The following is a 24,156-nucleotide window of genomic DNA, read 5'->3' on the forward strand; positions in this document are numbered from 1 at the left end:
AGGCTATAAGGGGGTGGCAAGGAATGCAGATTAGTAATGCTAATTAGTAATTAGTTATTGATGCTAATTTATTGAGATCATTGATGGAGACATCATATTCACTCTCAATCTTGAATTGTCCTGTTAGTCTTTGTTCCCACATATCACTTTGGGACCAAACCGCCCAGGAGGAACATAAAAAGTTACCTCTTGCTGACTCAGACCAGTGGTCCATTTAGCTAAGTATTGTAGACACTGTACAATATTTCAGATAAGGGTCTTTCCTAGTTTTACCTAGAAATACCGCAACTTTTCTTCAGATTTTCTGAGATTTTCTTCAGGAGAAACATCTACCACTGACTCCCAACCATTACAGTTCCTCCTAGTGTTGATTCAGAATATAGAGGTTCCACAGACAAAAAACAGTGGAAATAGGTAGAGAATGTAACTAGAAAAAATTAGAAATAAAGTAGCAAGTCTCCCCTACAGTATAAGTATCAACAATTAGGCAGATGCAAATTTACCTGCCTCTAATCCCTGGCACTGGCTCTGAATGGTACAGGGAAGATTTATAACATCCTTTCCAGACTCTGATTCATTTTGCTGGTGGCTGCTAGGAATTCACAGGGATTTGGACAAACATAAGTATTAATTACAGTCCTTTAGATGATGAAAGGGTTGATGATCATCAGTTCAAAGTATTTTATTCCATATACAATTGAAGCAGAAAAACATGTGACATTAGAACAGCTTTCTCTTCCACTTACTGCTCAATCCTGCCTAACTCTCCTCCCCCCCCCCCCTGTCACCAACAGGAGAGGAGCAGGAAGGGATGCACAGATCCCTGACGATGTAGAAGGAAAAGAGTAAGAATCCAGAAGTATGTCAGAGGGCTGAGAACTGAGTCTGGACCAACGAGAAAGTACTGTTGGAGTGGAGTCAGGACATTGTAGTTCCAGAAGGAAAGAAGACCTCAAAGGGGGCCTAGGAAAACACACTTTGGCAGGAAAGGAGTTATCAAGTAATATAAGTTCAGAGGTTGGAGACCATAAGCCTGGCTGTTGCAGTTGTCAGTAGCATAGCTCAGGGGCGTCACAGGTCCCTGGGTGCCATTCCTCCTGCCCCCTTGCTTGCCCCTGTGCCCCCTCCAAACACAACCAGAGCTATGCTCCGGACGCATCTGGAGGGTACTCTGAGGTCTTCGGGAGGCTATAGAATGCAATTTTTGGTTTTCGGGGAAAAGTGGAAGAGACATTTTAAGGTCTTAGAAGTCCTTCTGAGGCCCGGGAAGGCTTCAAGCTGAAGGCATCTAGCAGTGGAAATCGGTACTCAACCAAAATGATAAATGAACCCATGAAGATTTGCTGGCTCTTGCCAGCCATCAGAGTCCCTAAAGAGGGCTTTGCAACTTATTTTGGAATGAAAAACAGGACCATGAGATGATGAAGCAGTCATCACCTCCCTCTTCCCTTGATCCACCTCCTGCCTTTCCCTGATCCACCCTCAAACTCCCCTGGTCCTGTCCCTCCCTGCTCCCACCACAAACATACCACAAGCAGTGGAGCCTCCCAGAGCCATTGTTGCATAGGCCACACCATTTGCAGCAGCATCTCTGAAGTGCAACAGTGACCCAGAAAAACTCAATTCCCTCCTGCCTCCCATTCAGTGGTGTAACTAGGGTTTGTGTCACTGGGTGCGGGAGGCCAGTGCATCATCCCCTTGATGCACCACTTCCCATGCAGTGGATGTGGCAATACCCGGGGCAGTGGGAGTGGCAGCATATCATCATTCTGCCCCCACTGGTTTTTTGGCTATAGCTTCTGACAGAATAGAGATATTTCAATGTGGTTTGCTTTATTGCATCCTGCATGAAAATACACATCGAATGATATATAACATGATGGTGTTACTCCTAAAAACCGTGATTTGAACAATTTTGGCCAATAGTAGTGTCATTCCCCCCCTTCGTGCACGTCTCCTGGTGTGGCCCATACCTTCCTAGTGATGTCACTGCTCCCATTTGAGACATGACCATATCAAGAACACTGTGTCTCTTAGTTTATTCTCTCACTAGCCTAGTGGTGCCCTCTTCCTCCCCTCTGCTTTATCTCTACTCCCACTAGAAACAGACACTAGTTTAGTAAAAACAAAGCACTGCAGTTCTTTCATTGAAGACATTGTACATGTATCACTGTTCCTATAATGAAACCTTATATTTGGTGGCATTTCCACTTTCACTTTCCATCTCACCCTCCAATTGTAATTTTCTCCTCAGTAAATAATACTGTGTTTTCCAAGGACACCTAACTCCTGTATCTTTCCTGTTGTCTTAAATGCCAAGACATTTAATCCCAAGACATTCTCTTGGGGCACACCGTGAGCCAATGGTCAAAAACTTCTGAAACGTGCACATGTGGATACATGTGTATGAGCAATGTGGTCTTCTAATGGTCCTGTTTGCTCCCATCATCTGACCATTCTGGGCTATTAACCAGTAACTGGCCCAACAAAGGAATATGCTGAGCAAATGCTCTGATAAATGGGTGAGAGCATGAACAGGAAATTATTTATTATTATTTTCACATTTTCTTACATAAATCTGTATGCTCACTAAAAAATCTGAAAAAGATCATTGGAAAAAGGGAGTATAACTGCCGTGTGTGGTGGTTCCATTCTGCAAACATAGCAAGGTGGTTCCAAATCTCAGAGAAGGTCAATGGAGGAGAAGTTAAGAAGACAGCAATCCTACCTCTGACAAACAAATGTAACACACAAGCCATGTCAAGCAGGCAGGCAGGCAACTAGAGATCTTAGAAATGTCAGCTTTTCCTGCCTTCCTGGGGCTCAGAGAGTTTTCATCCACTCCCTAGCAGGTGTAACACACACACACACAGCTGTATATATCAAATGGTAGCAAAGGACACAGACACTGAAATGCTTCAGAGAAAGAGGGACACACAATTCATTGCTACAGACAGTAGCTTGAGAGACGGAGCTGTAGAACTCAGAAAGGTCTCCTGGAAGCCAGAGGTGACATCAGAAGAGGCGATGACCTTAGAGAAGACCATAGAGGTCAGTGTGCCATGAGACAAAAAACAATGAATATAGCTGCTATATGGGATGCTATGGAAGAGGGTGGGACTTCTTTAATGAAATGTTAAGTATGGTGTTATGCTTTCACCTTCCCAGTGGTTGTTGAATGAATATGTATACTTTCTCGAGACATTCTATAACAGGGGTTCTCAACTGTTAAGCTATTGACCCCATAAAACTGATATAAACATAGATGCAACACCATATCACAACTAATCATGTCCACTTTGAAAAGCCTTGAAGCAAGAAAATTGGTCCATCTGACAGTGGCTTCCTGCAGTTTTAGTCAGACTGTACTTAGTTCTTAAGTGTTTTGTGACCAGCTTTCAAGTAACCCCCCCCCCCCCGGCAACCTATGGTTTGTGAACTCCTACTATAGTAGTACTGAAAGAGAAACTCTCACAAATATTCTGCTTTACATTCTCACACACCGGGGGGGGGGGGAGTGCTTTTGAGATAGAACAACAGCACACACTGCCTGAAATGGTTCAGTCTCTTCTTCTTCTTAGTTGTTCTTGGTTGTTCAGCTCAGGCCTCAGCACAATGATGAAACATTTGGAGGAAAAGATGCAACCCAGCAGACCGGCACTAGAGGCCAAGATAGAGAAGATCTCCACAGCTACCATGTATTTTCCCTTCGTGCTCAGTTAGGTTGGGACAAAGGAAAGCCAAACAATGCAAAAGACCAGCATGCTGAAAGTGATGAATTTAGCTTCCTTGAAACTGTCAGGTAGATTCTTGGCCAAGAATGCCACAGAGAAACTGACAATGGCCAAAAAACCCAAAGAGCCCAACACAGTAAACATCATTACAGACCCTTCATTACACTCCAATATGATTTTCTCCAGCACTGAGTGCTTGTCAGTGTCTGAGAAAGGAGGAGAAGTTGCCAACTACACAGTACAAATGCCTGCTTGGAAAAGGGAGCAGGAAAGAACAATGGAGGTGGCCAGTCTTGTCCCCACCCACTTCCTCATCCTGCTTCCTGGTTTGGTGGCCATGAAAGCCAGAACAACCGTGATGGTCTTTGCCAGCACACAAGAAACAGCCACTGAGAAGACGATGCCAAAAGCAGCTTGTCGGAGGAGACACGTCACTTTCTTGGGCTGTCCAATGAAGAGCAATGAAGAGAGGAAGCAGAGCAGGAGGTAGATGAGGAGGGTGTAGGTGAGGCTGCAGTTGTTGGCTTTGATGATGGGAGTGTCGTGGTGCTTCCTAAATGTTCTGAGCACCAGAGTTGTGATCAAAGAAAGGAAAAGAGCAAAGAAGGCTAAACCGATCCCCAAAGGATCTTCATAGGACAGAAATTCCACCACCTTGGGAAGGCAGACATCTCGCTTTTGGTTTGGATAGTTTTCTTCTGTGCATTTATGACAGTCATTCATATGTAAAAAGGAAAAGATGTGGTCTTGATCATACCAGCAAGTTATAAATCTCAACAGAAAGTGGTACTTTGTCCTCCTTGTAGAGAGGTGTATTGGAATTGCGGAAGATATCACCGAGGAGATAGGGTGTGGTGTCCACAGTGCCCCTTGCTCTGAGTAAATGCAGGATTAAAGCCCAGGTGGTAGCTGGAGGTGTGCTGCACAGCTGCAGCCACTAGAGCATAAGGAGATCCCTCAGGTATATAGGGAGCACCTGAGGCAGAAAGGTTTTGAGTGGGTTTTGAAGGAGTGGAGGTAGGAGAGGAGACTGGCTGACTGACTTGGTTTATGGAATTGGGAATCAGACTGGATTGTGATTGGACTTTGGCTTTGGACTCTGATTTGGATACCCTGACGGATTGGACTGACCTACCTGGAACCTGACTTTGGACAGTGACTTGGCTTATTGGCAACTCTGATTGATTGGACTGGCTTGCAAGGCCCAGTGGATTGGGATTTGGCAAAACAAGAGGAGAGTTCACTCAGTGCAGGTCATGTAAAATGTGGCAGTGGATGGTTTAAGGTGTGTGTGTGTGTGTGTGTGTGTTTGGGGGATCTAATTGTCAAATGTATCAAAGAGTTAGATCTCACAATGCACCACCATAACTCTCACACTGAAGGTAGGAAAGCTATTCAGTGCGTGGGCAACAGTGCCCTGCTTTACTTCCTCTGTCTCCCATCATTACCAGTACATATATGGTGGGAACACATCATGGGAGGATCAGCGGCATTTGGGGATGGGAAGTGGGTTGATCCTGGGGTCAGAGCGGGAGGATGTCAGCAGAAGCCTGGCCCAGATATGACCCCTTTCTGACCTAGACCCACCTCTTGACTCTCCTTAGACATATGCCAACTAAATACTGGACATAGGTCTGAGGAGACTCATTAAAGGCCAAATGGCCTACAGGGAAGTAAAATAAACTCTCCTGGGCCATCTGGTTGTGCCCTCCCCCAACATAGCATGCAGTGCACTGTGTTTTGGTTGTGCTGCATTCTATGGGCTGGTAGAAAATGGAACTGGGTCCTAAATCTGAAACGCCATCTGAGATTTCATAGTGCTGATAAACATGTCTAGTGTCCCACAATGCTGCTCAATGGAAAAGTAAGAAATAAAAATAAAATGAGAATAAAAATCCTACAGTGCACAAGTGTAATCTTGACAGACCTGAACGATGGCTTCTGACTCTTGAGAAAATGTTCATGTTTCTTAGGGCGCAATCCTAACCCCTGATGTCAGTGCTTTCCAGCACTGACATAGCGGTGCCAATGGGACGTGTGCTGCATCCTGCAGTTGGGTGTTGCTCACAGAGGCCTCCTCAAAGTGACAGAATGTTTGTTCCCTGACCTCAGAGCTGCATTGCCCTCAAGTCAGTGCTTTCCAGCACTGACATCGGGGTTAGGATTGCACCCTTAATGAATTTTTCATCAGGCAATAATAAATTGGGGTCAAGTATAAACTCAAGATGAGTAGCGGAAGATGGGCAGGAGGTCTGGTCTAGAGGGTAGAGCCTCCATTTGCCTGAAGATTAACATCCACAAGGTCGCCAGTTCGAGGCCACCGGCACCGTGCGACCTTGAAGCAGCTGGCAAGCTGCAGCTGAGCTGTTCCATCTGCTCAGAGCATGGGAGGATGGAGGCCAGAATGTTAAACCAGATCCCTGCGTGGATTTAATAAGCCTGCCTGTGTAAACCGCCTTGAATAAAGTCTTGAATAAAGACCAAGAAAGGCGGTATATAAATACTGTATATTATATTATATTATATTATTAGCGGAACCGCAGCTCTACCCTTGAAGGATATATTTTCTCTTTTGATTTCAGCAGAACCACCCCCCATCCTAACCGAATGGTTTTCAGAATGAACTAAAATTATGATTATGGCAATATATTACTGCAGAAATATACAATTTCTTCTTCATCAGCACCCAAAACTGGTAACCTGCTAACTGGGTTTGACCACTTGAAGGTTTGTTGTTTTCTTACATTTAGCAGGAGAGAGCAAATGATCCAATTCAGCCCAAGGTAACGTCTCCTCACTGAATGTTTCTGGTTGATTGGTTTAAGATTGTGAAACATTTGAGTATTTTCTTCTGCTATGTAAGCTGCTTTGTCAACTATTTGTAGACAAGTGCTACGTGAATGTTTTTAAGAATAATAATAAGCCATTCAATTATATTCAGACACCAACAGCTCATTCCTGAGCTGCCAGGATCTACGGGATCCGGCGGCTCCACGGAGGGCTCCCGCCAGATCTTGAGCCTCCTGCGCTACCATGGGAGGCTCCTTGGAAGAAGGGGACATTTGTCCCCTTCCCCCAAGTAAGGGAAGCAGCCCCGCAATGGGGCTACTCAATTTAGTGGTGACCTTTTGGTCGCCACTAAAGTAAAGGCGCTTCTGTAGAGCGAGTAGCCCTACCCAAGAGCCTTGGATCCTGTGGAGCTCAGCTCCTCAGACCTGCCTCTCCCTTCCCCCCGACATGCCTCCCCCACGCCCCTGGCCACATCTCCCACCTCCCCAGAACGCCTCCCCCACTACCCCAACCACACCCCCATCTCCCATTCTGCAGCCCAGCAGTCCAGGAGACCACTGAGCCGTAGAACCCGGGTGCCTGCCGCGCACTGGCTCAGCGTTACTGTTACTTTCTTTTTATGAGGTGTTCCCGGTTGTTGAGCTCAGATCTCAGCATGATAATATAGCACTTGGGGAGAAAGATGCAACTCAACAGACCAGCGCTGGAAGCTAAGATGGAGAAGATCTCCACAGCCACCATAATTTTTCCTTTGGTGCTCAGGTAGGTTGGAACAAAGGAGAGCCACACACTGCAAAAGACCAGCATGCTGAAAGTGATGAACTTGGCTTCGTTGAAACCGTCAGGTAGTTTCCTGGCAAAGAAAACCACAGTGAGGCTGACAAGGGCCAGGAGGCCCATATAGCCCAGGACGCAGTAAAACATGACAGTGGAGCCCTCATTACATTCCAGTATAATTTCTCCAACCACTGAGTGCATGTCCACATCTGGGAAGGAGGGAGAGGTTGCCAGCCACACAGTACAAATGCTTGTCTGAGTAAGAGAGCAGGACACAACAATGGAGGTGGCCAGTTTTGTCCCCACCCACTTCCTCATCCTAGATCCTGGTTTGGTGGCCATGAAAGCCAGCACCACCGTGATGGTCTTTGCCAGCACACAAGAAACAGCCACAGAGAAGATGATGCCAAAGGCAGTTTGTCGGAGGAGACACGTCACCTTCCCCGGACATCCGATGAACAGCAAAGCACAAAGGAAGCAGAGCAGGAGGGAGGCGAGGAGAGTGTAGGTGAGGTTCCGGTTGTTGGCTTTGACGATGGGAGTGTCGTGGTGCTTCATAAAAATTCCTTGCACGCCAGCTGTGAGCACAGAAAACAAGCCAGCCAAACAGGTTAAGCAGAGTCCCAAAGGTCCTTCGTAAGTCAAGAAGCTGACAGATTTGGGAATACACAAATCCCGATTTCTGTTTGGGTAGTCTTCACCTCTGCATTTGGAACATTCATTCATGTCTGGAAAAGAAAAGGGATCGTCTTACAGCCCTATCCTGAGCACGGGAAGCACCACTCGCTGGTGCACTGCTCGGGCAACGGCTGTCACAAACGTGCTGTAAGGTACGTTGCAACAACCACCAGATCAGCAGTGCCCGCAGGAAGAAACACGCCACTTGGCACTGGGCTTCCCTGGCAGTAAAAGGAACACCGCACAGTCAGCTCCTCGTCAAGTGACCAGGAGGTGTTTTCTGGGTGGCAGAAAGGGGGCGAAACTGGGTGGAGGGAGGGAGTGCCAGAGGGTGGGATCAGGCCCAGAAGGGGGTGGGGCCGCATCAGAGTGTCGCTGGACTGTGCCTGCTAAATAGTGAGTGCAGCTCTGAGTAGATCCATTGGGGTCTACAACCGAAATTCCCTTACCACAAGGAGACCTCCAGCTACTGCTCTGGCCCTGCAGGATAAAGCTGGGGCCCTTCCGGCTCTGCTGACCTGCAAGCCACGTGGGCAGCATAGGACTGGGCCTTTAGTCACAGAAACAAACCATTAACCTCACCAAAATGCATCTGTTTCTCTCACATTGTTAGAAATTCTTTATTCACTTGATTGGCAGCACAGTTCTATGTATGTCTAGTGAAACGCAAGCTTCAATGTGTTCAGTGAGGCTTACTCCCAGGGAAGTGGGTATAGGACTACAGCCTAAGTGTTCAGGTTGTAGAACATTGCAGAAGATGCTGATGATGGTCAGAATGGCCATTCATCACACACTTTTCTTTGACTGAGGAGATCTCCAGTGGCCTTGTTGGGACCAGTGGATACAGTGGTCACATTTTGGTGCCACTGCACCCAGCAGCCCCAAGGAGGATAGGATTCGGCTGCCCAAACAGTATCTGGTAGTTTCATTTGAAGTTAGGCCAGATTTAACTGGTACCACATTCACACTGAAATGAGAAAAAATGGAAGAGCAATTGTTTTGCATTCATGTGGAAAGAGGTGGGAAAAATTCCCGTCCCACTAACGGCACAACATCCTCTTCAGCTCATCTCCAATAAATCTTCCATTTCCTCTTTCAAACACTACAGAAAAATAGTGTTGACGAATGCATGATGTCATATTTGTGTCCCTCTGGGTTACAGCCAATCTCTTTCCCCAATCAGAGCGCAATCCAGAGTGCTCGTTGAGGTGGTGCAGGTCCCCTGAGCCAGCCCAGAAGTGTCGCGAATGTGCTGTAAAGCATGTTCATGCCTCCTCTAGAGCCGGCTGGGTCAACTCAGAGGCCCACACTGCCTCCCGGATACTGGATCCAGACCCTGACCTGGTAAGTTTGGACCAGCCTGGGCAGGCAGGCGCAGAGGTCAAGAAAGAATGGTGGGAAGGTGGAACAGAGGATGGGAGGGGGGTTGTGTGGGGAGAGGGCAGACCAGGAGGTGGATTGAGCCCAGGAGGGGCCACAGCAGGGCAGGCTCAATCCTAACCTCTGTCCCTGGCCTAATCTGCCTTCACAGGTTTCTCCTATTTGTGCCCACAAAATTGCTAGTGCAGATCTATGTAGCCCCATAGGGCTGGCTATGGGGTAAGGGGAAAAATACCCCTTAGCCTGAGTTGCCCTCCAGCCAGCGCCAACCTCAGATCGGGTACAGTGCAGACCACTCAGCCTGGCTGTTCCAGCGCAAGTTAGGATTGGGCTTCCCATCCAATATGTTTCTTACCCTTCTGACTTGACACCTTCCCTTCTGGACACGGGATGCAGTCATAGCAGCAAAAGGGCTCCCCCTCCTTCACTTTCTTTCTGGAACCAGGAAGGCAGCTCTCACTGCATACAGAAAGAGGCTGGACCTAATCCAGAAATGGAAAAGGACAATGAGGCTCCAGAAGATGATGCCACTGGAACTCTGAAGACTTCTGCGCATTTTCATATGTTCCTTAAGGAGGACGAAAGCCTCCATTCTTAGCTCTTTATAGGGTATCAACTAGGCTGTTCAACTGATGCAGCGAGAGAACTTGATCCCATTCAAGCTTGTCCAATAGGGGACATGGAAACAGAAAAGGAATTTTCCCTCATGGGCAGCCCAGTCCTGACTAGTGCTGGCTCAGCAATCACCTGGCCTCTGCTGTATTCGATGCTGGTCAGGAAGAGGCTGGAGGTCTCCTTGGGGTAAGGGGTTATTTCCCCTTAAACCAAATAAAACCCCAGCACTCGCTGGTGCGCTGCTATGGGGCTACTTGGATCTGCGCGTGTTAAATAGCAGGCACAAGTCCAAACAGCCCCATGTAAGGCGGCCAAGCCCACAGGGGGAAACAGGATATGGTGGAGGCCTGCTCTGCCAATTCTGTTCCTTCCCAGGGCTGATCCAGCCCCACTCCACCCTCCCTTGCCCAGAAATGCCCACCTCTTTTCCACCCTCCTGCTGCCCCACCACCACCCACAGCATTCCTTACCTCTGCTGGTGACCAATCTCCTGGATGTATCATCAGCAGGGCAGTGCAGGACTACCCGCTGGTGCTACTTCCTCTGCAGGTGCATAAACATGCTTTAAGGCATGTTTGCGACACCCTCTGCTGGTGCAGGGACCACTGGGCCAGCAGATCTGGAGGTGTGAATCTCTTCTAAATAGTGTTAAGCTCTTGGGGACTGTTCCTTCAAGCCAGTTCCCAAATTTCTGATTGCTGCCTTAGCGAAGGGGACATTAGAATATCAAAACTATATCCCAAAATAAAGAAGCCCCCTAACAGTACAATCCTAAGTGTGTCTACTCAGAAACAAGTCCCACTATATTCCTTAGGGTTTAGTCTCAGAAAAGTGTTAGTATTGCAGCTTAAGAGACTGAATGGACTATGATTTACCTCAACACACCAACTGGTTCTTCAAAGAATGTAAAATTTCTCAGGATTTTTTTCTAGCAAGTTTCAGTGTTTCTTTAACACTGAAGAAGTTTTGGATGTGATAAACATCTCCTCTACCACTATATCAACACTTGAACAGATTACAGGAACAACAGGGACAGTTTTAACAGAGGTTTTGTTGGATCTGGAGATCCAAATTCTGCCTGAGCATCTGTGGTCTGATGAAGGAATTCAAGGAAGAAGATTACTAAAATTGCAGTCTTCTGCTGCAGATTTGGCCAGGACATTAAGAGACAATTGCCCTGATGCGACTCAGAAGAGCAACTTGAAGATCCTAGAGGGCAAACATGGAGCTGTGAACCCTGCAGAGAATCTGCATTTTAAGACTGAAAACTTACAAAAGAATCCTGGTGAAAAGGTTTCAAATTCTCTTTGCAACTAGATTGCTGCAAAAAGCAATGATCTGATATCTCTGTGAGTGAAAGGCAATACGATTGATGTGGTTCTCACATCAATCAGTGATTGATCAATGATACTAAATAAATAATGAACAGCATACAAAATATTGTTGAGCTTCATTTTTTTCTAACAATCAAAGCTCATATTTTATAGGCACTGAGTACAATCTAATAAAATTAACTTTGCATGTCAAGACATCATTCTATATGCTTCAGAACTGAGAGAAGTTCCATTCTCTTGGCAACTGGATCCTACCTGGTTAAACCAGCTGTGCCATGTTATGGCATTCTCATTGATGGTGAATGCTTGATCTGGAGGAGCCAGGGGGTCCACCCTCCCAACCTTCACTCTATGAAAGGAATTGTTGGAAGATATATTCCAGTTCATAACATCAAATCCATCTACTAACACCCCATCCTGGTTGAAGGAAACTGTTTCCCCAGCACTGTTGTTAAATGAAACCCCTTTCAGGAAGTGATGGAGCTGGATTGGAAAAGGAAAAAGGAAAAATTTAGAAAAGCTTGCAACTGTGTGTCTTTGTGTCTCAATATGTATGCAAGTGTACTATAGAATGTATACTGGAAGATTCTTAAGTATAAAAATGTTATACAGTGCTGCCTCGCATAACGAAATTAATCCATTCCGCGAGTCCTTTCGTTATGCGAGTTTTTCGTTTTCCCATAGGAATGCATTGAAATTTAATTAATGCGTTCCTATGGGCAAGAAAAGTCAGAACAAAGTCAAATTTGGTTTACAAAGTGTTTATTAAGTGCTCTTTAAAGGCATACATACTGTATAGCGGATTTCAAAAATGGGGGGATGCTGAGTGGGGAGCTTGAAGGCTGTAATCCTGTGCACACTTTCCTGGGAGTAAGCACAATGGGACTTACTTCTGAGGAGACACGCACAGGTCTGTGCTCTAAGCTGGGGAGGACAGAGCAGCTGCACCCAATTGCTTGCTTTTGCCGTGATCATGGGGGGAAATGAAGGAAATGGGGCAGTGAGAGGGTGAATGAGGGATGGGGGATGCTGAGTGGGGAGTTTGAAGGCTGTAATCCTGTGCAAACTTTCCTGGGAGCAAGCACAATGGGACTTACTTACATAAAGATCCTCCCCTTACTATGGTGGATGGGATCATAAACTGGCATGAAGATCCCCCCCTTAAGTCAAACCAAACCAAAACAAAAAAAAAATTGTCTTGTGAAGCACGGGTCATAAAAATTTGTTGTGCAAGTTACCAAACTTCGCAAAATGCTTTCGTTCTGCGAGTTTTTTGCTGCGCGGGGCATTCGTTATGCGAGGTACCACTGTATTTTTATTTAAAAGTATATAAAAAGAGGGCACCGGTCTTCAGCTCAGATACATGTATGAAATATCAGACAGTGCTAGGGAAGTGCTGGTGCCACAACACTGAGACTCGAGTTGAGTCCTGAGTCTCTACCCACCTTGACTTGAATCACCCACGAGTCATAACAATAGCTGTCACAATTCAAAGAGATCTGTTTTGACCCAAGTCCAAGTTTTTTTTGAAAAGTAAGTCAAGTCCCAAAACTGGCGGGGAAAAAGCAGGCAAGCACTCACACACGACACAGACTCACAAGCAAATACAAAAGCAAGTCTTGACTTGAGTGACTTTTCATTTTTAGGGTAAAACCCCTGAGTCCCGAGTCAGTGCCCATGTTTTTGACATGTATGATTATTATCAACAGTATTTAGTCACTGCTTTTTGATGAAAAGTTCACAAAGTAGTTTACAGAGAAAATCCAATAACTAATGGTTCCCTGTCCCAAAAGTGCTCACAATCTAAAAAGATGCAAAAGGAACACTATAATACAGCCACTAGAAAAGGCATTGTGCTGGGGTGAGGCAGGTCAGTTACTCTCCCCCTGCTAAATAAAAGAGGAGCACCCACTTGAAGAAGTACCTCTTACTCAGATAGCAGGGTTTCATTACCAGTATGGGAAACAATACTTAGAGGGCTTTAGTCCACAATACTTAGGCTTAAGCTTTCCTTACATCATCATACCTGCTGATGATGATGAAAGATGAACAATACAGCATGAATATCAGGAGTGGAAAAAAATGATCCAATGATGGTTCCGGATCACTAATGAGACCAGCCAGAATAGGCAAGTAGAGAAATGAGTATGTGCTCATATTTGTGCATGTGTTATGTTTTTTATGCATTTCAGATTAATGTGAACCTTAATACAGTCAATATAATGTGTGGATGCAGAGCTCCCTACCTGCCACAGCTGTTGATTCTGAAGCTCCAGACCTGCTTTGTCCAATGCTGCTCTGTGATAGAGCCTAGATGAGAACATAGCGTGCAACGCATGGGCCAGAACATGAACAGTGCTGTAGATGCTGTAACTGTGACCAGTCATGCTCATCTCAAAAGAAGCCCCAGGAAGGCTCTCCAGCTTCTCGTCTCCCATGCAAATATCACCATTCACCTGGCCTCCACTTCCACTTGGGAACACACAGTCAAATGCATGTTGCCAGAAGTCCCTGATAAAACCATCCTCTGTTGTTCTCAAAGGGTTCTGACCTTCAATAAATGATTTGAACCCTGGTGGATCATTGGAGTGAATCGTGAAGGCTATAGCACCATGGAACATTTCTGCACCCCAAGTCCTTTGATAACCAAATGATGTGAAATCCATTTGAACTGTCATTATCCACACTTTGCCTTTGGCTTTATTGGTCATGTCTTCCTGCTGTGATAGAAATGGCAGCCATCTCAAAAACACCATAGAATAAGTGTCTCCATAGGTGACCAAGACATTGGCATTGCTGTCTGTGACTTTATCATGTATTTTCGCTCCCTCTTTGATCATGTCCAAATATTCACTGGCATAAGTGATTTTAGGAATTTGCTTGATAAAGGAGAAGCAGACACCACTTTGAAAAAATACTGGTAGTACAATTCGCACAAATCTTTCTCCATCATCATCATCTGTCGTAAGAACACCAATCCATGTCCACCTGAAGTGCAACAGTAAAGAGAGGATCCCTTCATACTGAAGAGTTTCCTTTGGGATCATCCTATAGAAGGGAAGCCCTGGTGTTTTATCATTCATCACAGGAGCAGGGCCATAGATGAGCTGAGAAAAGATGTGATTGGAAGGTGTGAAGAGAGGGTTAGATTTAGTATCAGTGAGTCAAACCAACTTGATAAGCACCTTACTTTTTGCTGGCTTAAGGATCAAGGTAAGAAATTTTAACTGTGGAGGCTTTCTCTGAAGAGTGGAAACAGAAAACAACAAATCAGACTCACTATAATTGCTTAAGGCTGCAATCTGATCTATGCTTTCCTAGTTGTAAGTCACATTGATTACAATGGGACTTATTTCTGAACTGAAATGCATAGGGTTGTGTTGTAAGTTTGCTGCAGCTCTTTAGTTCTAAAGAACTCTACCAGTTACCCATTTTCCCTTTATCCCATTGGAAGGTCTGAGGTCTGAGTAGGAGATAAGTGAGTTGGGAGTTACAGTCTTTGCTGTTGGAGCTGCTCCTGCAAGAATGACTACTCCCATTAGCCCCAGTGCCTGCCTTTCTTCTGAACTAACTTATCTGAATGCAAAGAGGACAAAAGCCTGGTGCATGCAGTTCACTTAGTTTTTGGCATGCCTTAAGCTAGAGCAAAAGGAGGGGGCAGTAAGGAGTTTGACTTCCTACTGCTCTGGAATAAAAGTATAATTTGTTGGAGGTGAAAATTCAGTGGGAAGAACTGGGAAGGGACACGCACACGCACACACACACACACACACACACACACACACACACACACCTCCAAGGTCCATCTTGGAAGCAGTTTTGGGACCCAATGGCATAGCTAGAGGGGGTGCAAAACACTAAATTTTTCACATTGCCTTACTGTGGCATTCAAGTGGTCCCTCCCCCTCTCCTTTGGAGCTATTCTGGGTCACTATGGCAAAGTGTTCTAGTGGACCAGAGTGGTTCTGAAGGAGAGGGGTAGGGACCACTTGCACGCCATGGTGAAGAGCCATGCTAAACTGAGTGCACCCCCTCTTGCTACGCCACTGTTGGGACCTCATCCTTTCTAGGCGGAGGGCAAGTTCAAACACCCAAAACTAGTTCCTGAACTCTAGCCTTGGAAAGTGTATTAACATCTCTGTTGCATTTCCACCATCTATGCACATATGGAGCCAGAATTCCTACCTGTGGAATTTTATAGAGATCCAAGATAGTTGCCACATATCGGTGGACTGGACTCAGAGATATCACTTTATGTGATATCAGACTGCTGTCAGACTACTCTGGACACCACACCTGTAGTTGGGGACAAATCTCTCCAGTGTGGATAGAAGCAGCATAGTGGCATGGAAGGTCCATTTTGCGCGGAATTGGCTGTCATTGACGCGGAAGCCCAAGGTGATATTGGATAGGATCTGGAAATGTTCATTGATCTCCTTCACTGCAAATGCCAAAGCCAGGATGTGCTGATAATTCTTTGTCACTATCCTACTCGTAGAACAAAAGGCACATTTGGCATCATAAGGATATTCCACACATAGTAAAATAAACATTACTGTAGTCTGCATCTTATTCATTACTATTTCCTAGGCATTTACATTTTTATCATGTCATAAATTATATATAGCCACATCAAAATACTACTGTATAATTGTGCCATTTATAGGCCTATATTCTTGAGGCAGTTCTTACTTTCAATTATACCAATTGTGATTAGAGCAGTGTTTCCCAAATCGTGGGTTGGGACCCACCAGTGGGTCACGAGCTAATTTTTGGTGGGCCATAAAGTGTTTGAAATATTTTGTCTTTGAAATAGAAAAGTTTTTGAATATGAAAAAAAATTCTTTGAAAGCATCATTGCCCAGTTTGCAAAAGAAAATGGTTAGCTGGAATGCTAATCTGTGGTACCTCCAAAGTAAAATGTAACATTTTCTTATTTTCTCTACTAATTGGCATGTCATAGTCACAAAACAAAAGGATTGTTTCAGCATTTTGTCTGGCCTGGAAGTCTGTAACTGCACATCTTGCTCTCCAGTTCATCCTTTTCTGTATCCTGGAGTTATTGTAATGGATTTTTTTTTCCTTGGGGGGGGGGGGGGGAACAACAGTCCTTAACCTCCATGTCTAGGGAGAGTCCAGCAAACAAACACACACTATATATATAAGGTCTGTAGCAACCTCAAGAGCATATGTCCTAAATTATTATGAAATATTTTATGATGCTTTATTATGAAATATTTTGTGATGCTTTATTATGAAATAAATAAAAATAATTATTTCATTTTCTTTGTAAACCGCTTAGTGAACTTTTTGTTGAAAAGCGGTATATAAATACTGTTAATAATAATAATATGTAAGGTTTGTAGCAACCTCAGGAGCAGATGACTTCAATTATGAAATAATTTATAATGATGATATCAATAAAAATATTATTTCTTTCTAGATCTCTGTTTTTGGTCTACTCTAGTGGGTCACGATGGATTGTCATTTTTAAATGTGGGTCCCAGTGCTAAAAAGTTTGGGAAGCACTGCATTAGAGTGTTGCACACATGTTGTACTAGAACGAGATTGGTACAAGAAAATAAAATCAAAGATTTCATGTCATGTTATTGATTGATTGAAAAATTTAAATCCTGCTTCTCCGGCTCACCTAGGATCATTAGGACGATTAACAGCATGTTAAAATACAGCAATAGAAACACAATAAAAACCATCAAAAAGGAGACACTGAAATCAAAGATGAGTGAAAATCAGAGCAACAGGAATCAGAGTCTACAGAAAGTCAGCCATAAACTGCATGAAGAAATAATTTGAAATACTTCAGGGACTCCATGGATGGGCTTTGAGAGGGGGGGGGGTCTATGGACTGGGTACAAAATAAACATTGTATATGTTTATGTGCATCTTTCTTAAAAAGGAAGTCCTTAGCTTTCATCAGCTTCTCAGAGGGCTCTGTGACCCAAAAGACCTCAAGAATCACTGCTGTAAAAGGAGGAAAATTATTTGTTTAAGCTTCAGTGCCATGTATTTTTTAACAACTTCAGAATAATGTAAGTGAATGAAAATGACTTTAATTCCTGAGATCAAAAGACTGCTTATGTTATTGAACATTCCCTTTACTGTATGAACTTGGTTTAAAGTCCAGTCCGATCCTGGGATTGTTCATTCCCTTGATGCAGCCACTTTGGTCATGCTTTTGAAAAGAAGGGTCTAAAAACAGTGAAGTGTAAACAAAAAAGAAGACTTACACAAGATCTTCAGGAAGTGGCTGTGGAGGTTCTGCAGTGAAGATTATCGGTTTGACCATTATGTCAGCCAGAGTAGCAATGCCACCAATGATCAGGTCTCCTGACTGATGATATTTGTGAAGTGGAGGATGGGGATCATGCATGTTGCACTGACCAAGGTGTTCAATGCACAGCACGAGAGGAAGCTGAGCTAGAAGCAAGACCAATAACACCACCATTTTGATTTCAACGATAGATCATCCTTTCTCCAGATAGATTCCCCTATTCCAATTGGTCACACAACTCCACTTGAACAGTCTGACTTTAATGTTTCTTCTGTCCGCTGTGAGGTTTGGTGCCCGGAGTATAAAATTACTGTAAAATGTGTTACCAGTTTGTGGGGGGAGCCTATAAGGGGGTGGCAAGGAATACAGATTAGTAATGCTAATTAGCAGTGCTTTTTTGTAAATAAAAAGGTGCAGGAACTCACAACTTGTTAATTTTTTATTTATTTATTTATAAACCATTTTTTATTGGAGAAATAAAATATTTTTATGTGCTTCCCCCTAAAGATGAACTTACTTCTGAGTAGACATGCATAGGATTGGGCTGTCAATCTCCACATCCCCTTCCCCCTAGCTATTTTTTCTACACATGGGGAAAAATACTGTACAGGTGCACTTGTAGCGTGTAGTATGTAGTGTGGCACTACTTTGAGGAGAGGAAGCAGTGAATGGATTCCGAAAAATGGCTTACATGAGTTCCATGTAGTAAAATTACTCTAAGCAACTGTGGGAGTAAGAACAAAAAAGGAATTCTTACACAAGAGTGGTCCTTAGGTGCACATAGAAACAGCTACGTTTGCAAACAAGTGATTAAATATGGTTTAATTCAGGTATCAGAATACTCTGTGTCTTTGGGAAGGCGCTTGGCATGCAATTGTATGTTCTCTGCTGCCCTGAGCAGCTGCTTTGCATTGCTGGAGAGGAGCTGCAAATGCTGGCTGGCGGAGGGCATGCTTGTGGGGGAAGGATGAGGAGGATCTCTGGCAAGGCTGGACAGCACATTGTACACACGTAGAATCCCTTTTCACCTGCCCTTAGCATGTGAAAACGGGTGCAGGTATATATCTCTGCCAGGATTAAGAGCCCAATCCTAGGTATGTCTACTCTGAAGTAAATCTCTTTCTAGTCAATGGAGCTTACTCCCAGGAAAGTGCCTAGGATTGCAGCCTAAGAGCCCAATCCTATGCATGTCTACTCAGAAGTCCACTTTAGTGAATGGGGTTTACTGTGGATAGAATGGCAGCCTCAGGGTCCAATCCTATGCCTGTCTACTCAGAAGTCAGTCCCATTAGAGGCAGTGGGGCTTCCTCCCAGGAAAGTGTGGAGAGGATTGCAGCCACAGAGCCACGCCTCTGCCTGGCTACTCAGGCTGCAAGGCTATGACACTTTCCCAGGAGTAAGCCCCATTGAACACAATGGAACTTACTTCTGAGTAGACATGCTTGGGCTCTCAGGCTGCAAGGCTATGCACCCTTTCCCAGGAGCAAGCCCCATTGAGCACAATGAGACATACTTCTGAGTAGACATGCCTAGGCTCGTGCTGCAGATTGGCACGGGACTGCACCAGCCAGCTTCCTTCTCCTCCACCAAGCCAGTACCTGGGCGTTCCATGGGTGCTGCAGCCCGTCTCCCTGGCTGGCTGTCCGTCCTCCTCCTCGCCATTGGCGTGTGTCCCCCACGCCCTCCACCGGCTTGGAAGCTGCGCTGGGAAGCAGAGCGCGGGGGGGAGGGGAAGCGGGCTGGGCTCAGGCAAGAACTTGGAGATGCGGGCAGGAGGGGGTCATTGTGTGGTCAGGCAGGGGCCAGGTGCCCGCCCACCCTGCACCCCCCAGCACCCACCCAGCAAATGCCTCTATTTTGCTCCCCCCCCTCCTGGAATGCCTCCAAAGGGGAGGGGCCCCTGCAAAAAGGTGCCGGAACTCCGTCCCCCTGCGTTCCATTAGAAAAAAAGCCCTGCTAATTAGTAATTAGTAATTGATGCTAATTTATTGAGATCAATGACAGATACATCATACTCACTCTCAATCCTGCATTGCCCTGTTAGTCTTTGTTCCCACATATCACTTTGGGACCAAACCGCCCAGGAGGAACATAAAAAGTTACCTCTTGCTGACCCAGACCAGTGGTCCATCTAGCTAAGTATTGTTGACACTGTACAATATTTCAGATAAGGGTCTTTCCTAGTTCTACTAGAAATACTGCAACTTAAAGCTGAGATTTTCTTCAGGAGAAATATCTACCACTGACTCCCAACCATTACAGTTCCTCCTAGTGTTGATTCAGAATATAGAGGTTCCACAGACAAAAAACAGTGGAAATAAGTAGAGAACATAAGTAGAAAAAATTAGAAATAAAGTAGCATGTCTCTCCTGCAGAATAAATATCAACAATTATGCGGATGCAAATTTACCTGCCTCTAATCCCTGGCACTGGCTCTGAATGGTAAAGGGAAGATTTATAACATCCTTTCCAGACTCTGATTCATTTTGCTGTTGGCTGCTAGGAATTCACAGGGATTTGGACAAACACGAGAATTAATTACAGTCATTTTGATGATGAAACGGTTGTTGATCATAAGTTCAGAGTTTTGTATTCCATATACAATTGTAGCAGAAAAACATATGACATTAGAACAGCTTTCTCTTCCACTTACTGCCCAATCCTGCCTAACTCTCTCTCTCTCTCTCTCTCTCTCTCTCTCTCCCCCCCCCCCCGGTCGCCAACAGGAGAGGAGCAGGAAGAGATGCACAGATCCCTGGCGATGTAGAAGGAAAAGTGTAAGAATCCAGAAGTAAGTCAGAGGGCTGAGAACTGAGTCTGGACCAACGAGAAAGTACTGTTGGAGTGGAGTCAGGACATTGTAGTTCCAGAAGGAAAGAAGACCTCAAAGGGGGCCTAGGAAAACACACTTTGGCAGGAAATGAGTTCTTAAGTAATATAAGTTCAGAGGTTGGAGACTATAAGCCTGGCTGTTGCAGCTGTCAGTAGCATATCCGAGGGGCGTCACAGGTCCCTGAGTGCCATTCTTCCTGCCCCCTTGCTTGCCCCTGTGCCCCCTCCAAACACAACCAGAGCTATGCTCCGGTCGCATCTGGACGGTGCTCTGAGGCTTTAGAACGCCCTTTTTGGTTTTCGGGGAAAACTGGAAGTGACATTTTAAGGTCTTAGAAGTCCATCTGAGGCCCAGGAAGGATTCAAGCTGAAGCCATCTAGCGGTGGAAATCGGTACTCAGCCAAAATGATAAATGAACCCATGAAGATCTGCTGGCTCTTGCCAGCCATCAGAGTCCCTAAAGAGGCCTTTGCAACTTATTTTGGAACGGAAAACAGGACCATGAGATGATGAAGCAGTCATCACCTCCCTCTTCCCTCAATCAACCTCTTACCCTCCCCTGATCCACCCTCAAACTCCCCCAGTCCTCTCCCTCCCTGCCCCCACCACAAAAATACCACAAGCAGTGGAGCCTCCCAGAGCCTTTGTTGCATAGGCCACACCATCTCCCATTTGCAGCAGCATCTCTGAAGTGCAACAGTGACCCAGAAAAACTCAATTCCCTCCTGCCTCCCATTCAGTGGTGTAACTAGGGTTTGTGTCACTGGGTGTGGGAGGCCAGTGCATCACCTCATGATGCACCACTTCCAATGCAGTGAATGTGGCAATACCCAGGGCAGTGGGAGTGGCAGCATATCATCATTCTGCCCCTGCTGGTTTTTTGGCTATAGCTTCTGACAGAATAGAGATATTTCATTGTGGTTTGTTTTATTGCATACTGCATGAAATCACACATCGAATGTTATATAACATGATGGTGTTACTCCTAAAAACCATGATTTTAACAATTTTGGCCAATAGTAGTGTCATTCCCCCCTTTGTGCACATCACCCGGTGTGGCCCATACCTTCCTAGTGATGTCACTGCTCCCATTTGAGACATGACCTTATCAAGGACACTCTGTCTTTTAGTTCATTATCTCACGAGCCTAGTGATGCCCTCTTCCTCCCCTCCGCTTTATCTCTACTCCCACTAGAAACAGACACTAGTTTAGTAAAAACAAAGCACTGCATTTCTCTCATTGAAGACATTGTACATGTATCGCTGTTTCTATAACTAAACCTTATATTTCGTGGCATTTCCACTTTCACTTTCCATCTCACCCTCCAACTGTAATTTTCTCCTCAGTAAATAATACTGTGTTTTTCAAGGACACCTAACTCCTGTATCTTTCCTGTTGTCTTAAATGCCAAGACATTTAATCCCAAGACATTCTCTTGGGGCGCACCGTGAGCCAATGGTCAAAAACTTCTGAAACGTGCACATGTGGATACATGTGTATGAGCAATGTGGTCTTCTAATGGTCCTGTTTGCTCCCATCATCTGACCATTCTGGGCTATTAACCAGTAACTGGCCCAACAAAGGAATATGCTGAACAAATGCTCTGATAAATGGGTGAGAGCATGGACAGGAAATTATTTATTACTATTTTCACATTTTCCTCCATAAATCTATACGCTCACTAAAAAATCTGAAAAAGATCATTGGAAAAGGGAGTAGAGCTGCCGTGTGTGGTGGTTCCATTCTGCAAACATAGCAAGGTGGTTCCAAATCTCAGAGAAGGTCAATGGAGGAGAAGTTAAGAAGACAGCAATGGTACCTCAGACAAACAAATGTAACAGGTCTGGATTCGGGAATATGCAGCTGAATGCATTTTGCCAGAAACTTCTGATAAAGCCATCTCCATTGGTGCTGGATGGGTTTCTGCTCTCAAGAAACTGGTGAAATCCTGGTGGGTCCAGGCATAAGTTGTGAAGGATATCGCACCATCAAACATTTCTGCATCCAAGTCCTGTGATAGACATACGACAAGCGCTCCATATGGGCTGTCATTATGCACACTTTACCTTTTGTTGTACTTGCCATACGCTCCTTTTCTGACAGATATGGGAACCATCTCATTGCTGCCATGAAATCAGATTCTCCATAGACCACCACTACATTGGCAATAGTGTCCATGATTTTATCGTGTATTTTTGCTCTGTGTTGGGACTTGTCATTCATTTCAGGGACAAAAAGAATGTGGGGCATTCTTTCTATGAAGGCAAAACAGATGCCTCTCTGGGAAAACAGTGGAACCACCATTTGCACAAATCTTTCTCCCATGTCATTGTCGATAGTGAGGAGCCCAATCCACGTCCAGCTGAAATGCAGAAGTAAAGCGAGAATCCTTCATACTGAAGGGCTTCCCCGGGGACCATCTGATAGAAGGGAAGTCCTGGGGTTTTATCAGCCATAATTGGAGCCAGGCCATAGATGAGCTAATGAAAGATGGCAAGGTGAAGGATGAGATGAAATAATGGCATTTGTATAAAACATCACACTGTTGAAAAACTCATCATTTGAGTATGCTCAGCAATTCTTATAGCAATCCTGTATGGAAAATGATTTTAGTATTTCTGTGTTACACATCAGCATCTGAGGTTTGGAGGCTTCCCAAGAAGCAGTAAGTGGATTCTGAGCTCAGATGATCGCTTGTTTCATCACTCGCATTCTTTAACCACTACACTGACCAGCATTCAGAGGGGACAATATTCATGCTGCAGTAAGGTCTGGTCTATGTTGCTATCTGTCCTCATGCACATCTATGTAGAAGTGTACGTATGGCATCCACAAAAGGATCTTCCAGTTTCATCTCAGGTTTGCCCCAGAGTTCATTTCATGTAAATATTAGGCAAAGTCTTATAGATTCATGCATTCTCACACAATGATACTTCCTACATGGAAAGGTAGATTGTTATCAGGGTATTGAAATGTGGAGAGTTTGAGTACAGGCCATAGTAGCTCATTGGTGGTATAGATGTAAGAAGGTTCCAGGTTGAATGCCTGTTGTCTCAGGGAGGGCTGGGAAATGTCTGCATATAATACACATTGATGTTATAAATATAATGTATACATCTATACATATGATACACACTGTTACATATGATACACATATGTATCTGCTTCCAGTGAGTGTAGACAATTATTAACAGTATTATTAATGCTGAGCTTGCTGGCCCAAGGGTCTGATTCAGCACAAGGCAGACGAACAGGTTGTCTCCACTGGATGCTGATCATGATTAAGTCCCACTTAAATAAGTGGGCCTTAAGTTGGTTCTGAAGTACCGCTTATGGCTCCATCTTATTGGGCCTCTGTGCTGCCAAGACTCATGTTCTAGTGATGCAGTGTGCTTTAGAGCAGGCACAAATGTAACCCACCATTCCATGGAGCTGGCCAAGATATCCTATCCCCCTTTAAGGCCTCAATCTTGCCCTTCCTGCAAAACCGCTGGCACAGGTCCAAGTAGACCCATTTAGGCAGTGGAGGCTTACCCCTGGGCCAGTTCACTTATGTACCTTTATCCAGAAGAGACCTCTGGGACTGCCTCCCCACCCCCCAACTCTCCCACAGGATGCAGGATGCTTTCTGGTTATGGTTGCATGGCTGCATTGGCACGGGCAGTTAGATAGGATTTGACTGGTAGCCTCTTCCTAGTATTGATATTGAAATACTGTTAATA

General features: G+C 44.9%; 1 protein-coding gene across 1 annotated transcript; it reads right to left on the reverse strand.

The window, feature by feature from the left end:
* Positions 1-7,130: 7,130 nt before the first annotated feature.
* On the reverse strand, positions 7,131-19,262 carry LOC136653399 (vomeronasal type-2 receptor 26-like). Its single transcript, XM_066630302.1, has 5 exons — positions 19,199-19,262; positions 17,557-17,746; positions 11,564-11,657; positions 9,715-9,841; positions 7,131-8,029 (listed from the first exon to the last, which is right to left on the reverse strand). The coding sequence occupies exons 1-5, from the start codon at positions 19,260-19,262 to the stop codon at positions 7,131-7,133; spliced, it is 1,374 nt and encodes a 457-aa protein (XP_066486399.1).
* Positions 19,263-24,156: the final 4,894 nt, after the last annotated feature.

The sequence above is a fragment of the Tiliqua scincoides genome, chromosome 5, assembly GCF_035046505.1.
Source record: "Tiliqua scincoides isolate rTilSci1 chromosome 5, rTilSci1.hap2, whole genome shotgun sequence".
Taxonomy (NCBI): Eukaryota; Metazoa; Chordata; class Lepidosauria; order Squamata; family Scincidae; genus Tiliqua; species Tiliqua scincoides.

Coding starts and splice junctions, on each gene's coding strand:
- LOC136653399 (XM_066630302.1), bottom strand. CDS start 19,262: ATGGCGAGGAGGAGGACGGACAGCCAGCCAGGGAGACGGGCTGCAGCA. Junction 11,658..17,556: donor CCACTTCCTGAAGATCTTGT/GTAAGTCTTCTT, acceptor TTCCTTTCATAG/AGTGAAGGTTGGGAGGGTGG. Junction 9,842..11,563: donor GGCACAGCTGGTTTAACCAG/GTAGGATCCAGT, acceptor TTTCTGGATTAG/GTCCAGCCTCTTTCTGTATG.